Genomic DNA, 16,066 nt, shown 5'->3' with positions numbered 1-16,066 from the left:
AGCTTCCAGCATTACATCGTCTTGTTAGAATGTGTCATACCTCAAGCAGCAAGAGACTGCTCACTGTTCCCCCAACTGAAGTTAATTCCTCTCAACAGTCCTGTGTGGAACAGCCATGGATTTTAGTAACGGTTGCTAAAATCATTTTCCTCATACAAACAGAAATCTTCATCTCTTTTCTGTTTCTGAGTAAATAGTACATACCAGCACTATTTTAAAATAACAAACTCTTGATTGAATAATAAAAACTACAGTTAAACACTAAAAAACTCTAAGCCATCTCCGTGGAGATGTTGCCTGTACAACGGCAAAGAGAATGACTGGGGTAGGCGGAGCCTAGGAGGGATCATGTGACCAGCTTTGCTGGGCTCTTTGCCATTTCCTGTTGGGGAAGAGAATATCCCACAAGTAAGGATGACGCCGTGGACCGGACACACCTATGTTGGAGAAAAGGCTTTCTAGATTTTTGTTTAGGTTTAATACACTATGTCTATTGCAATACATTGTAATATGCAATACTGTGTTTTAGTAACTCGATAAAAGGTTACAATAGTGACAAGACTCTAGACGACTCAATGATGCTGTCACATACCTTGTTGTTGCCATATGCCATATCCATAGCTTCCTGTGATAATGAGCAAAGAGCACTGATTAGATGATGAAGAGACACATCATCAAGGTACCTAAAAACACAAATATGTTACAAAACCCAAACTAAAGAAAACAAATGAGTTCTGATTTAAAATGAAATATGTAAGATTATCTTACTGTGAGCTCTCAAAGAGACGTGAAAGAACTGTGGAGATAACAGGCAAGTCTGTCATAACTGCAGTTGTGAGAACCTAATAAATAAAGAAAAAACTCTATAGGAATATGAACAGAAAAAATGGTCAGCTATGTATGATAAGAGATTGGATTCTTACCGTGCTAGGTCCCTCCACTGCTCTACCAGGTTTTAAGGCCCCACCGCTGCTAGGCTTCAATCCAAGTATCCAAACAAGGTGCTACAAAAAAGGTGGAAGATGTTCAAAGTGATGTAAGCAACACTATTTTATTTATTTATATCTTCATTAAATATCTCTTGAGAATTGCCAAGTCTGGGAAGCCATTTATTATTCTACATAGGCTGTAAACAACAAAGGCTCCATTTATAAAGCTGAGAACACACTTTGAGTTTTTCTGGTGCAATCTAGCTCCTGTCAAACTGCAAATAAAGAATTAGTAGTCTAAAGAATGCTGCTTTCTAACCTATAGACCACCTCTAAGTTTTCAGATTAAAATCACTCCAGACTGGTACGACCAGGGTGACTATAGATCAGTGCGCTTGTTGCAAGATTAGATGTCGAGAGCAGAGTCCTGTGTACAATTATACAATCTTAACTACTGCAAATGATGCTTGTTTCAGTGCCTGGAGGCAATAATTGTAATAATTCACCGATTATTTTTTGCTAGCTAAGAACATTGCTAATCAATAAATATTGTATATGGTATTTAACACTTCACTAATTATACTATAATGTAGGTAACAAGACACCACCAATGGAGGTAGTTACTGAATACATAAACATAGAAATCCGTTACCAAATTAAATAATATAATGAATCATACAACTAGAATATTATAAAAAATAATACATTATTAATAAAATATGTCTCTGCTCATTATTATTAATAATAAATGATAATTTCCTATCTGCAAAACAAGTGGGATTTTGACACATAGCTGTAGGGAGTATGCAGTTCAGCACAGTGTTCCTCAATAAGCCTTTACCTACATTTTCCATCTATTTGTATGCTCTTAAAACCTTTTTTGCCATTGGACACTTGAGGAGCAAGCTTTAGAAATATTTAAAATAAACATTTTGTTTACCAGGTGAGTGCATTATTAATATATAGTAAATCATTTTTATTAGAGAATGCATTTGTTTATCTTTTATGAGAAATTAGTGATTCACATTACCTGAAGTGTTGCAAGCACCAGTTGCCAGGAGGTCCCCAAATACCCTCCATGGCAGTGAGCCAAATTCAGCAATGTGCGCATACACTGGATATTTTTAGCAGTAAGCTGCAAGGACACAAACCGTACATTTTAATAGCACAAATGAAAGTAAATGCTGGGTATTTGCATGGCGTCATCACCACATTGTATGTTTCAATGGAAACCATTACATCTGAGTTATAAATAAGCATTTTCTTGTATTTCCTCAATTATATAAACTTGCAAAAACAGCCCAGGAGTTTTCTAAAAAAAATATAATTGAACACCTGATTTTTAAATCATTATAATTAATGACTGCATATTAATATAATTCAATTTAAAAAAAAGCATAAATATTGCCAGCATGTAGTTCTTGTGACTAAAGAAATGTAAAGAAACAGAAAAAACATAATTTATGTAAGAACTTACCTGATAAATTCATTTCTTTCATATTAGCAAGAGTCCATGAGCTAGTGACGTATGGGATATACATTCCTACCAGGAGGGGCAAAGTTTCCCAAACCTCAAAATGCCTATAAATACACCCCTCACCACACCCACAATTCAGTTTAACGAATAGCCAAGAAGTGGGGTGATAAAAAAGTGCGAAAGCATATAAAATAAGGAATTGGAATAATTGTGCTTTATACAAAATCATAACCACCACAAAAAAAGGGCGGGCCTCATGGACTCTTGCTAATATGAAAGAAATGAATTTATCAGGTAAGTTCTTACATAAATTATGTTTTCTTTCATGTAATTAGCAAGAGTCCATGAGCTAGTGACGTATGGGATAATGACTACCCAAGATGTGGATCTTTCCACACAAGAGTCACTAGAGAGGGAGGGATAAAATAAAGACAGCCAATTCCTGCTGAAAATAATCCACACCCAAAATAAAGTTTAATGAAAAACATAAGCAGAAGATTCAAACTGAAACCGCTGCCTGAAGTACTTTTCTACCAAAAACTGCTTCAGAAGAAGAAAATACATCAAAATGGTAGAATTTAGTAAAAGTATGCAAAGAGGACCAAGTTGCTGCTTTGCAGATCTGGTCAACCGAAGCTTCATTCCTAAACGCCCAGGAAGTAGATACTGACCTAGTAGAATGAGCTGTAATTCTCTGAGGCGGAATTTTACCCGACTCAACATAGGCAAGATGAATTAAAGATTTCAACCAAGATGCCAAAGAAATGGCAGAAGCTTTCTGGCCTTTCCTAGAACCGGAAAAGATAACAAATAGACTAGAAGTCTTACGGAAAGATTTCGTAGCTTCAACATAATATTTCAAAGCTCTAACAACATCCAAAGAATGCAACGATTTCTCCTTAGAATTCTTAGGATTAGGACATAATGAAGGAACCACAATTTCTCTACTAATGTTGTTGGAATTCACAACTTTAGGTAAAAATTCAAAAGAAGTTCGCAACACCGCCTTATCCTGATGAAAAATCAGAAAAGGAGACTCACAAGAAAGAGCAGATAATTCAGAAACTCTTCTAGCAGAAGAGATGGCCAAAAGGAACAAAACTTTCCAAGAAAGTAATTTAATGTCCAATGAATGCATAGGTTCAAACGGAGGAGCTTGAAGAGCTCCCAGAACCAAATTCAAACTCCAAGGAGGAGAAATTGACTTAATGACAGGTTTTATACGAACCAAAGCTTGTACAAAACAATGAATATCAGGAAGAATAGCAATCTTTCTGTGAAAAAGAACAGAAAGAGCAGAGATTTGTCCTTTCAAAGAACTTGCGGACAAACCCTTATCTAAACCATCCTGAAGAAACTGTAAAATTCTCGGTATTCTAAAAAAATGCCAAGAAAAATGATGAGAAAGACACCAAGAAATATAAGTCTTCCAGACTCTATAATATATCTCTCGAGATACAGATTTACGAGCCTGTAACATAGTATTAATCACGGAGTCAGAGAAACCTCTTTGACCAAGAATCAAGCGTTCAATCTCCATACCTTTAAATTTAAGGATTTCAGATCCTGATGGAAAAAAGGGCCTTGTGACAGAAGGTCTGGTCTTAACGGAAGAGTCCACGGTTGGCAAGAGGCCATCCGGACAAGATCCGCATACCAAAACCTGTGAGGCCATGCCGGAGCTACCAGCAGAACAAACGAGCATTCCTTCAGAATCTTGGAGATTACTCTTGGAAGAAGAACTAGAGGCGGAAAGATATAGGCAGGATGATACTTCCAAGGAAGTGATAATGCATCCACTGCCTCCGCCTGAGGATCCCGGGATCTGGACAGATACCTGGGAAGTTTCTTGTTTAGATGGGACGCCATCAGATCTATTTCTGGAAGTTCCCACATTTGAACAATCTGAAGAAATACCTCTGGGTGAAGAGACCATTCGCCCGGATGCAACGTTTGGCGACTGAGATAATCCGCTTCCCAATTGTCTACACCTGGGATATGAACCGCAGAGATTAGACAGGAGCTGGATTCCGCCCAAACCAAAATTCGAGATACTTCTTTCATAGCCAGAGGACTGTGAGTCCCTCCTTGATGATTGATGTATGCCACAGTTGTGACATTGTCTGTCTGAAAACAAATGAACGATTCTCTCTTCAGAAGAGGCCAAAACTGAAGAGCTCTGAAAATTGCACAGAGTTCCAAAATATTGATCGGTAATCTCACCTCCTGAGATTCCCAAACTCCTTGTGCCGTCAGAGATCCCCACACAGCTCCCCAACCTGTGAGACTTGCATCTGTTGAAATTACAGTCCAGGTCGGAAGCACAAAAGAAGCCCCCTGAATTAAACGATGGTGATCTGTCCACCATGTTAGAGAGTGTCGAACAATCGGTTTTAAAGATATTAATTGAGATATCTTCGTGTAATCCTTGCACCATTGCTTCAGCATACAGAGCTGAAGAGGTCGCATGTGAAAACGAGCAAAGGGGATCGCGTCCGATGCAGCAGTCATAAGACCTAGAATTTCCATGCATAAGGCTACCGAAGGGAATGATTGTGACTGAAGGTTTCGACAAGCTGTAATCAACTTTAGACGTCTCTTGTCTGTTAAAGACAGAATCATGGACACTGAATCCATCTGGAAACCCAGAAAGGTTACCCTTGTCTGAGGAATCAAAGAACTTTTTGGTAAATTGATCCTCCAACCATGATCTTGAAGAAACAACACAAGTCGATTCGTATGAGATTCTGCTAAATGTAAAGACTGAGCAAGTACCAAGATATCGTCCAAATAAGGAAATACCACAATACCCTGTTCTCTGATTACAGACAGCAGGGCACCGAGAACCTTTGTAAAAATTCTTGGAGCTGTAGCTAGGCCAAACGGCAGAGCCACAAATTGGTAATGCTTGTCCAGAAACGAGAATCTCAGGAACTGATAATGATCTGGATGAATCGGAATATGCAGATATGCATCCTGTAAATCTATCGTGGACATATAATTCCCTTGCTGAACAAAAGGTAAGATAGTCCTTACAGTTACCATCTTGAACGTTGGTATCCTTACATAACGATTCAATATTTTTAGATCCAGAACTGGTCTGAAAGAATTCTCCTTCTTTGGTACAATGAAGAGATTTGAATAAAACCCCATCCCCTGTTCCGGAACTGGAACTGGCATAATTACTCCAGTCAACTCTAGATCTGAAACACATTTCAGAAATGCTTGAGCTTTTACTGGATTTACTGGGACACGGGAAAGAAAAAATCTCTTTGCAGGAGGTCTCAACTTGAAACCAATTCTGTACCCTTCTGAAACAATGCTCTGAATCCAAAGATTGTGAACAGAATTGATCCAAATTTCCTTGAAAAAACGTAACCTGCCCCCTACCAGCTGAGCTGGAATGAGGGCCGCACCTTCATGTGGACTTAGAAGCAGGCTTTGCCTTTCTAGCTGGCTTGGATTTATTCCAGACTGGAGATGGTCTCCAAACTGAAACTGCTCCTGAGGATGAAGGATCAGGCTTTTGTTCTTTGTTGAAACGAAAGGAACGAAAACGATTATTAGCCCTGTTTTTTTTTTTTTTTTTTTTTTTTTTAAATATTTTTATTGAGGTTCAATGCAGGGTAAACAGATTGCATGTAGCACGAGAACAGAACAAAGTATTTTGTCTCATTATACAACCAGTGCAAACAAACAAAATAATTTATAAACATAACATATTCATATATCATGTACCAATCATATTATATTATATGACTCTTGCCCTCTAAACAGAGTACTCTCTATGTGATATTTGAGGTCACACTTGGGCCTCGTATAAATATAAACTAAAGAAAGAGTACTAGGTAACATTGTACAATAGGAGACCACTCTTGGATCTCAAATAAGGAACCTCAGGGTGTTTTTGTGGCATACAATCTAGTAGATATAGTTTAGCCAACTAACAAAAATTGAGGGAAGGGGAATAGCGTTTTAAAAGGAAAACACACAATTTTAAGCGGTATAGGGAAAAATTCAAGTGAATCTGCGTTCAGTTGTTTATGAAATAAACATAAATGTATTTTTTAGAAGAGCAACAAATATAAAAAGGGGTAAAGCTAATGAAGTCAAATAAGGGTCAGTAGGCTAGGATTTTCTCTAATCTCTAGACACATAAGTAATTTAGCTTAATGCTACAACTTTTTTTTAAGTATGTACATACATATGACTTTATAAAGCTGTTCTATATCACTGTGAAAGAGCAGGAAAAGAGCATAATATGAACTGAATGTCTATTACAATATTCAAAGTAGGCTGCCAACAGACACACTGAATTATATCTTACATGCTTGAACTATGGTTTGCTTTACCTACTATTCAGCAAATAGGGTTCCACCTTTAACACAAATATAAGTTTCAGTGAATAATATCACATTGATTCAATGGCAACTTTAGCAGTATAAATTAGGCTGTGTTGACCCCTAGAAGTTCTTTTATGTATATCCTTTTCATATAGCTATACAGGAGGGGAGGAGGAAAGGGATAGCATACCATGGGAGCATAATAAACAAAAAATAATATACAGGTACAATTTATAGTTAAGCATATGTTAATTTGCAATCTCACAGGTCTCAAAAAAGCTTCTTAGAACAAGCATAGGTATTAAGCATAGTACGGCTGACTCAATAGACTGCCCAATATATCTCCTAGATTCACAGAGCAAGGAGGGTCAAAGTACAGAATGAAAATCTCAAGCGTTATTATAAAGCTTAGCCATTTGACCATCTAAACTAGTGGCGGGCACATAAAAAAAAAAAAAAAGAGAGGGAAAGGTATCTTAAACTGACCACGAGCAGGTATCAAGTGAGTAAACCCCCTAGTGCAGATACATAAAACCTTTTGTAATATATTTAGGGGACAATATATCTGAAATTTAACCCAAAGTACCTGTGTAGACCACAGTGAATTCTGGTTATATTAGGTACTTATCAATAACATGTCGGTTAATAGAAAGCCGAGAATGAGTACCTTAAAATAAAAAAAAAGATAAAAAATAGAAAACTATAACAGTAAAACCATAATAAAGTTAGGTGAAACTATATCTATGGTCAGCAAGATATATCATAACAGAGGCAGTCATATAATCTTATACTAATTGTGCTACAATTAAAGTTCAATCCAAGCAGTCCATGTCAAAGTACAAATTGCTGCAGATTACAGCATAAGGAGAGTCCCGTGAAGATGTAAAGCCCCGTGGCAGCTCGCTAGAGCAGTGTAGGAACCTCACCCTATTCCAGATCTCCAAAATTGCATATGATCAGCCTTCGCTCCACTCTCCAAGGTAAGTCTCATGATGTAATTTTTCATCAGACAGTTAGAACTCCTGTCCTTAGCTACAGCGATAGGTATAAACAAGTAATAGCAAGAGTCAGTAAGTTCCTTTTGGTGAATAAATATACTGCCATCAGAGTTTGGAAGGAGGTGCTCTAAGTATTTATCTGAATGAGAGAAATCAGATATCGAGTGTAAGCATTGTAGGGCTCCCCATAACTCAGGTTTCCTTACTTGAATGGCGCGGCTTGCATATTCGTAGTCTGGAGGAAAATAAGAGAGCACAGTAGCGTCTGAGTTCCAACCAGATTGCGGGTTATCATATGCGCTCCGCGTAGCTGTTTGCACTTGCAGGACTGCAGATGAAACCGGAGCCAACACTTGCTCTCTCTGCCCCTCTTCATCCACCGCATATAAGATTGTCACTGCATTCGGGTTCCTCCGATGTCCCGGTTCTTCCAGCTGCGACTGTTGTCTCATGAGACGAAATAGGTCCCGTTGGAGCCCAGCAAAGGAATCCAGCACAAGCCTTTGTACCTCTCTCTCCCATCGATCAACTGCCTCCATGATCCGCTTTTTACACAGTTCAGACAGGTTAATTTAGATTTCAGGTCTAGAACATCCGAAGAGTTGTCAATTCTGCAAATTCACTATGTTAGTATGACTTCCTCAGGTTACAGCTCTAATCGGCTGCCATTACCCGGCTCTACCGGGGGGGTTAGGTGGAGGCCTCAAACACTTGTGTGCCGTCGCCGCAGGCTCACCGTTCCGGTACCTTAATGCTAGTAATAGAGCCACCCAAACTGATCAATTTATTCCACTACTTTGGATGAACCGATAGGTAGGTAGTTTCAGCCTGGGAAAAGGCTCTAATCACTGATATGCAGCAGATTTATCAGTGGGTCCACACAGCATCAAAGTAAGTCGGCCATCTTGGTCGCAGCCCGGAAGCGTCCCCCTATTAGCCCTGTTTTTACCTTTAGATTTTTTATCCTGTGGTAAAAAAGTTCCTTTCCCACCAGTAACAGTTGAAATAATGGAATCCAACTGAGAACCAAATAATTTGTTACCCTGGAAAGAAATGGAAAGTAAAGTTGATTTAGAAGCCATATCAGCATTCCAAGTTTTAAGCCATAAAGCTCTTCTAGCTAAAATAGCTAGAGACATAAACCTGACATCAACTCTGATAATATAAAAAATGGCATCACAGATAAAATTATTAGCATGCTGAAGAAGAATAATAATATCATGAGAATCACGATGTGTTACTTGTTGCGCTAAAGTTTCCAACCAAAAAGTTGAAGCTGCAGCAACATCAGCCAAAGATATAGCAGGTCTAAGAAGATTACCTGAACACAGATAAGCTTTTCTTAGAAAGGACTCAATTTTCCTATCTAGAGGATCCTTAAACGAAGTACCATCTGACGTAGGAATAGTAGTACGTTTAGCAAGGGTAGAAATAGCCCCATCAACTTTAGGGATCTTGTCCCAAAATTCTAATCTGTCAGACGGCACAGGATATAATTGCTTAAAACGTTTAGAAGGAGTAAATGAATTACCCAAATTATCCCATTCTTTGGAAATTACTGCAGAAATAGCATTAGGAACAGGAAAAACTTCTGGAATAACCACAGGAGCTTTAAATACCTTATCTAAACGTTTAGAATTAGTATCAAGAGGACCAGAATCCTCTATTTCTAAAGCAATTAGAACTTCTTTAAGTAAAGAACGAATAAATTCCATTTTAAATAAATATGAAGATTTATCAGCATCAACCTCAGAGACAGAATCCTCTGAACCAGAGGAGTCATCAGAATCAGAATGATGATGTTCATTTAAAAATTCATCTGTAGGGAGAGAAGTTTTAAAAGATTTTTTATGTTTACTAGAAGGAGAAATAACAGACATAGCCTTCTTTATGGATTCAGAAACAAAATCTCTTATATTATCAGGAACATTCTGCACCTTAGGTGTTGAGGGAACTGCAACAGGCAATGGTACTTTACTAAAGGAAATATTATCTGCTTTAACAAGTTTGTCATGACAATCAATACAAACAACAGCTGGAGAAATAGCTACCAAAAGTTTACAGCAGATACACTTAGCTTTGGTAGATTCAGCACTTGACAGCGATTTTCCTGTAGTATCTTCTGGCTCAGATGCAACGTGAGACATCTTGCAATATGTAAGAGAAAAAACAACATATAAAGCAAAATTGATCAAATTCCTTAAATTACAGTTTCAGGAATGGGAAAGAATGCCAAAGAACAAGCTTCTAGCAACCAGAAGCAATAAAAAATGAGACTTAAATAATGTGGAGACAAAAGTGACGCCCATATTTTTTCGCGCCAAATAAGACGCCCACATTATTTGGCGCCTAAATGTTTTTTGGCGCCAAAAATGACGCCACATCCGGAACGCCGACATTTTTGGCGCGAAATAACGTCAAAGAATGACGCAACTTCCGGCGACACGTATGACGCCGGAAACGGAAATAGAATTTTTGCGCCAAAAAAGTCCGCGCCAAGAATGACGCAATAAAATGAAGCATTTTCAGCCCCCGCGAGCCTAACAGCCCACAGGGAAAAAGTCAAATTTTAAGGTAAGAAAAAATGGTCAAATCAAAATGCATTATCCCAAATATGAAACTGACTGTCTGAAAATAAGGAAAGTTGAACATTCTGAGTCAAGGCAAATAAATGTTTGAATACATATATTTAGAACTTTATAAACAAAGTGCCCAACCATAGCTTGGAGTGTCACAGAAAATAAGACTTACTTACCCCAGGACACTCATCTACATATAGCAGATAGCCAAACCAGTACTGAAACGAGAATCAGCAGAGGTAATGGTATATATAAGAGTATATCGTCGATCTGAAAAGGGAGGTAAGAGATGAATCTCTACGACCGATAACAGAGAACCTATGAAATAGACCCCTTAGAAGGAGATCACTGCATTCAAATAGGCAATACTCTCCTCACATCCCTCTGACATTCACTGCACGCTGAGAGGAAAACCGGGCTCCAACTTGCTGCGGAGCGCATATCAACGTAGAATCTAGCACAAACTTACTTCACCACCTCCATCGGAGGCAAAGTTTGTAAAAACTGAATTGTGGGTGTGGTGAGGGGTGTATTTATAGGCATTTTGAGGTTTGGGAAACTTTGCCCCTCCTGGTAGGAATGTATATCCCATACGTCACTAGCTCATGGACTCTTGCTAATTACATGAAAGAAAAAAGAATCTCATTAGAGGATATTTACAGGACTATGCTGCGTTTTTTAAAAATCCCTGAATGAAAGAGGATATTGCTATCCAAGTCCTTAAAGTGAATGTAAATTTTCATGATAAAGTGCCAGTTTTTTTAAAAATTCTATAAAAAACAGGGGCACTTTAATTCATCAAAATTTACATTTCACTCGTGTTGTGAAAATACTTACTTTTAATCTTGACAGCCGCTGCATCGCTTCCTCCTCCCATCGCAAAGCCTCTTCCTGGGTCTAAAATGAGGAATCCGGCTTCCTCCAATCACGGCGTTGAATCAGACACTGATTCTCCCGGGGGGGGGGGGGGGGGGGGGGGAAGCCATGATTGGAGGATGACCAATCCGTCATTTCTGATGTAGGAAGAGTCTTGCAATGACCGGGGGAAGCTGGAGCGGCTGTCAAGATTAAAAGTAAGTATTTTCACAACACAAGTGAAATGTAAATTTTGATGAATTAAAGTGTCCCTGTTTTTAATTGAATTTTTAAAAACCGGGCACTTTATCATCTAAATTTACATTCACTTTAAAGCAATTTAAAACCCAAAACGTTTCTTTTGTGATTAAGACAGAGAATACAATTTTAAATAAAGTTTCCATTTTACTTCATCAAATTTGTTTTGTTTCTATGATATAATGTGTTGAAGAGATACCTAGGTGAGCATCTGGAGCACTACATGGACGGAAATAGTGCTGCCATCTAGTGCTCTTGCAAAGGGATAACATTTTTGTAATAGAAGTAAATTAGAAAATTGTTTAAAATTGCTTGCTCCACCTGAATCAAGAAAGAAAAATGTTGTGTTCCATATCCCTTTAAGGAACAAAGAACCACATAAGCATTGCTGGAAAAAAACCTGATAGAACCCAGTTTCTTTTCCTTCATTTTAATGAATAAAATACTGTTTTGATGAACATTAACAAAAAAAGAAAGGCACATTACCATAACAGTTCCTTGAGGTTGCACAGCTAGTGGTTGCCCCACAGCTACAACTTGCTGATGAGAATCACTTGAAGGGCTTATCATCTGCACATTTTGCCCCTGTATGGAATATGCTAAGACAAAAAGGTATAAAAATGGGATACAGAATTGATTTGAATTACAAGTTTCATATTTCAAATGCTAATATTTATTTTAAAGACGATTAAGACCAAATATAAAAACCTTTCTTATACTGTGATTAGGTTAGATACATAGATGATGTATACGGATATTGATGATCCATATGATGTGAGTGGAGAGAGATATAGATAGAGAGGAAAGAGAGAGAAGCGAGAGCAAGAGAGAGCGAGAGAGATACACACGCACACGTACACTATTGGGAATGAATTGGCCTTCTTAATACACTTTAAACATGATACCAAAATGTTGAAGCACTTGAAACTAATGCAACATAGCTGTAAAGCGCTGCCTAGAAAATATCACCTGAACATCTCTATGTAAAAAAAGGAAGATATTTTACCTCAAATTTCCTAAGTATTCACACCCCACTGTAAAGAGAATTTAAGCAGCCAGTATGGGTACTTGTCCCAGGACAAGCAAGGGAGTGTGTATCTGTCATGTGCATTTTCCTATTCAGTTTAAGTAAGTTCTATGAAATCTCATGAGATGAGAGATCACAGCAAAAGGCAAAGCATTACCTCAGCACTGTTGATGCTGATTGGCTATTGTTTGTTTGTTTGTTTTTTTTCAACTTGCAGCTGGACAGCAGCAGAAGTATAACTGTTTACAAAGCACTTACTCTGGTGAGCTGAAGCATTTTTGAGGTAAAATATCTTCTTTTTTTACATAGAGATGCTCAGGTGATATTTTCCTGTCACCACTAGATGGCGCTACACGTATGCTGCATCAAATGGCGATGCCTACATAAAGTGTGTAAGCTATGGGGGTCACTGAATTAACCATTTTCGGTCTTATAAATTAAATAAAACCTGCAGCCGGCAGGTTTTATTTAATTTTTGCGCCATACTTTTGAAATGCTCAGCTAAATAGCAAGTCACCACTAGATGGCGCTACACGTATGCTGCATCACTTTCAAGTGATTTAGCATATGAGTATTATGTCCTTTAAAGTAAAAACAGAATTTATGCTTACCTGATAAATTACTTTCTCCAACGTTGTGTCCGGTCCATGGCGTCATCCATTACTTGTGGGATATTCTCCTCCCCTACAGGGAAAGGCAAGGAGAGCACACAGCAGAGCTGTCCATATAGCTCCCCCTCTAGCTCCGGCCCCCAGTCATTCGACCGACGGTTAGGAGAAAAAGGAGAAACTATAGGGTGCAGTGGTGACTGTAGTGTATAAAGACAAGAAAATTTTCAACCTGATTAGGAAAACCAGGGCGGGCCGTGGACCGGACACACCGTTGGAGAAAGTAATTTATCAGGTAAGCATAAATTCTGTTTTCTCCAACATTGGTGTGTCCGGTCCACGGCGTCATCCATTACTTGTGGGAACCAATACCAAAGCTTTAGGACACGGATGAAGGGAGGGAGCAAATCAGGTTACCTAAATGGAAGGCACCACGGCTTGCAAAACCTTTCTCCCAAAAATAGCCTCCGAAGAAGCATAAGTATCAAATTTGTAGAATTTGGCAAAAGTGTGCAGAGAATACCAAGTCGCTGCCTTACATATTTGATCAACAGAAGCCTCGTTCTTGTAGGCCCATGTGGAAGCCACAGCCCTAGTAGAGTGAGCTGTGATTCGGTCAGGAGGCTGTCGTCCGGCAGTCTCATAGGCCAATCGGATAATGCTTTTTAGCCAGAAAGAGAGAGAGGTAGCAGTAGCTTTTTGATCTCTCCTCTTACCAGAGTAAACGACAAACAAAGATGAGGTTTGTCTAAAAATTTTTGTTGCTTCTAAATAGAACTTTAAAGCACGAACAACATCTAAATTGTGTAATAAACGTTCCTTCTTTGAAACTAGTTTCGGACACAGAGAAGGAACAACTATTTCCTGGTTAATATTCTTGTTGGAAACAACTTTTGGAAGAAAACCAGGCTTAGTACGCAAAACAACCTTATCTGAATGGAAAACCAGATAGGGTGGATTACACTGCAAAGCAGATAATTCAGAAACTCTTCTAGCAGAAGAAATAGCACCCAAAAACAGTACTTTCCAAGATAATAACTTAATATTTATGGAATGTAAAGGTTCAAACGGAACCCCTTGAAGAACTGAAAGAACTAAATTTAGACTCCAAGGAGGAGTCATGGTTCTGTAAACAGGCTTGATTCTAACCAAAGCCTGAACAAAAGCTTGTACATCTGGCACAGCTGCCAGTCGTTTGTGTAACAAGACAGATAAAGCAGAAATCTGTCCCTTTAGAGAACTAGCGGACAACCCTTTATCCAAACCTTCTTGGAGAAAGGAGAGAATCCTTGGAATTTTTATTTTACTCCAGGAGAATCCCTTGGATTCACACCAACAGATATATTTACGCCATATTTTATGGTAAATCTTTCTAGTCACAGGTTTTCTGGCTTGGACCAGAGTATCTATCACAGAATTCGAAAACCCACGTTTGGATAAAATCAAGCGTTCAATTTCCAAGCAGTCAGCTGCAGAGAAACTAGATTTGGATGTTCGAATGGACCTTGTACTAGAAGATCCTGCCTCAAAGGTAGCTTCCATGGTGGAGCCGATGACATATTCACCAGGTCTGCAAACCAAGTCCTGCGTGGCCACGCAGGAGCTATCAGAATCACAGAGGCCTTTTCCTGTTTGATCCTGGCTATGAGCCTGGGAAGGAGAGGAAACGGTGGAAACACATACGCTAGGTTGAACGACCAAGGCGCCACTAATGCATCCACTAGAATCGCCTTGGGATCCCTGGATCTGGACCCGTAACAAGGAATCTTGAAGTTCTGACGGGACGCCATTAGATCCATGTCTGGAATGCCCCATAATTGGGTTAACTGAGCAAAGACCTCCGGGTGGAGTTCCCACTCCCCCGGATGGAAAGTCTGACGACTCAAATAGTCCGCCTCCCAGTTGTCTACTCCTAGGATGTGAATAGCAGATAGATGGCAGGAGTGATTCTCTGCCCATTGGATGATCTTGGTTACTTCCTTCATCGCTAGGGAACTCTTTGTTCCCCCCTGATGATTGATGTACGCAACAGTCGTTATGTTGTCCGACTGAAATCTTATGAACCTGGCTTTTGCTAGCTGAGGTCAAGCCAGGAGCGCATTTAATATTGCTCTTAGTGTTTATCGGGAGAAGCGACTCTTCCCGAGACCATAGGCCCTGAGCTTTCAGGGAGTCCCAGACCGCGCCCCACCCCAAGAGGCTGGCGTCGGTCGTGACAATGACCCACTCCGGTCTGCGGAAACTCATTCCCTGAGACAGGTGATCCTGGGTCAACCACCAGAGAAGTGAGTCCCTTGTTACCTGGTCTACTTGAATTTGGGGAGACAAGTCTGTATAGTCCCCATTCCACTGATTGAGCAGGCACAGCTGTAATGGTCTTAGATGAATTCGAGCAAAAGGAACCACGTCCATTGCTGCGACCATTAGTCCTATTACTTCCATGCACCGAGCTATGGAGGGTTGAGGAATAGAATGAAGAACTCGACAAGCGTTTAGAAGCTTTAACTTTCTGACTTCTGTCAGGAAGATCTTCATTTCCATAGAATCTATTATTGTTCCCAGAAACGGAACCCTTGTTGACGGAGACAGTGAACTCTTTTCTATGTTCACCTTCCACCCGTGAGATCTGAGAAAAGCCAACACAATGTCTGTGTGGGCCCTCGCTTTGGAAAGAAACGACGCTTGGATTAGGATGTCGTCTAGATAAGGTGCTACAGCGATGCCCCTCGGCCTTAGGACCGCTAGAAGGGACCCTAGCACCTTTGAGAAAATTCTGGGAGCGGTGGCTAAACCGAATGGAAGAGCCACGTGAAGGATGGAACTCTGAGGAAATTGTTTAATATCTTTAAATCCAGGATTGGCCTGAAAGTTCCCTCTTTTTTGGGAACCACAAACAGGTTTGAGTAAAAACCTAGACCTTGTTCCCCGGAGGGGACTGGGTTTATCACTCCCATCTTTGATAGGTCTCTTACACAATGTAAGAATGCCTGTT

At 39.4% G+C, this 16,066-nt stretch overlaps 1 protein-coding gene across 1 annotated transcript in view; it reads right to left on the bottom strand.

Annotated features, from left to right (window-relative positions):
- Positions 1–16,066, bottom strand: part of MON2 (MON2 homolog, regulator of endosome-to-Golgi trafficking) — a 388,187-nt gene that overhangs the window by 241,713 nt on the left and 130,408 nt on the right. The window contains 5 exon segments of the mRNA XM_053719242.1: positions 593–683; positions 769–842; positions 924–1,004; positions 1,960–2,064; positions 11,926–12,038. Of these exon segments, the coding sequence (XP_053575217.1) occupies positions 593–683; positions 769–842; positions 924–1,004; positions 1,960–2,064; positions 11,926–12,038 (464 nt within the window).

Source organism: Bombina bombina, chromosome 6 (genome assembly GCF_027579735.1).
Source record: "Bombina bombina isolate aBomBom1 chromosome 6, aBomBom1.pri, whole genome shotgun sequence".
In the NCBI taxonomy this organism is placed as follows: domain Eukaryota; kingdom Metazoa; phylum Chordata; class Amphibia; order Anura; family Bombinatoridae; genus Bombina; species Bombina bombina.
This window is presented reverse-complemented; position numbering and strand designations above follow the sequence as displayed.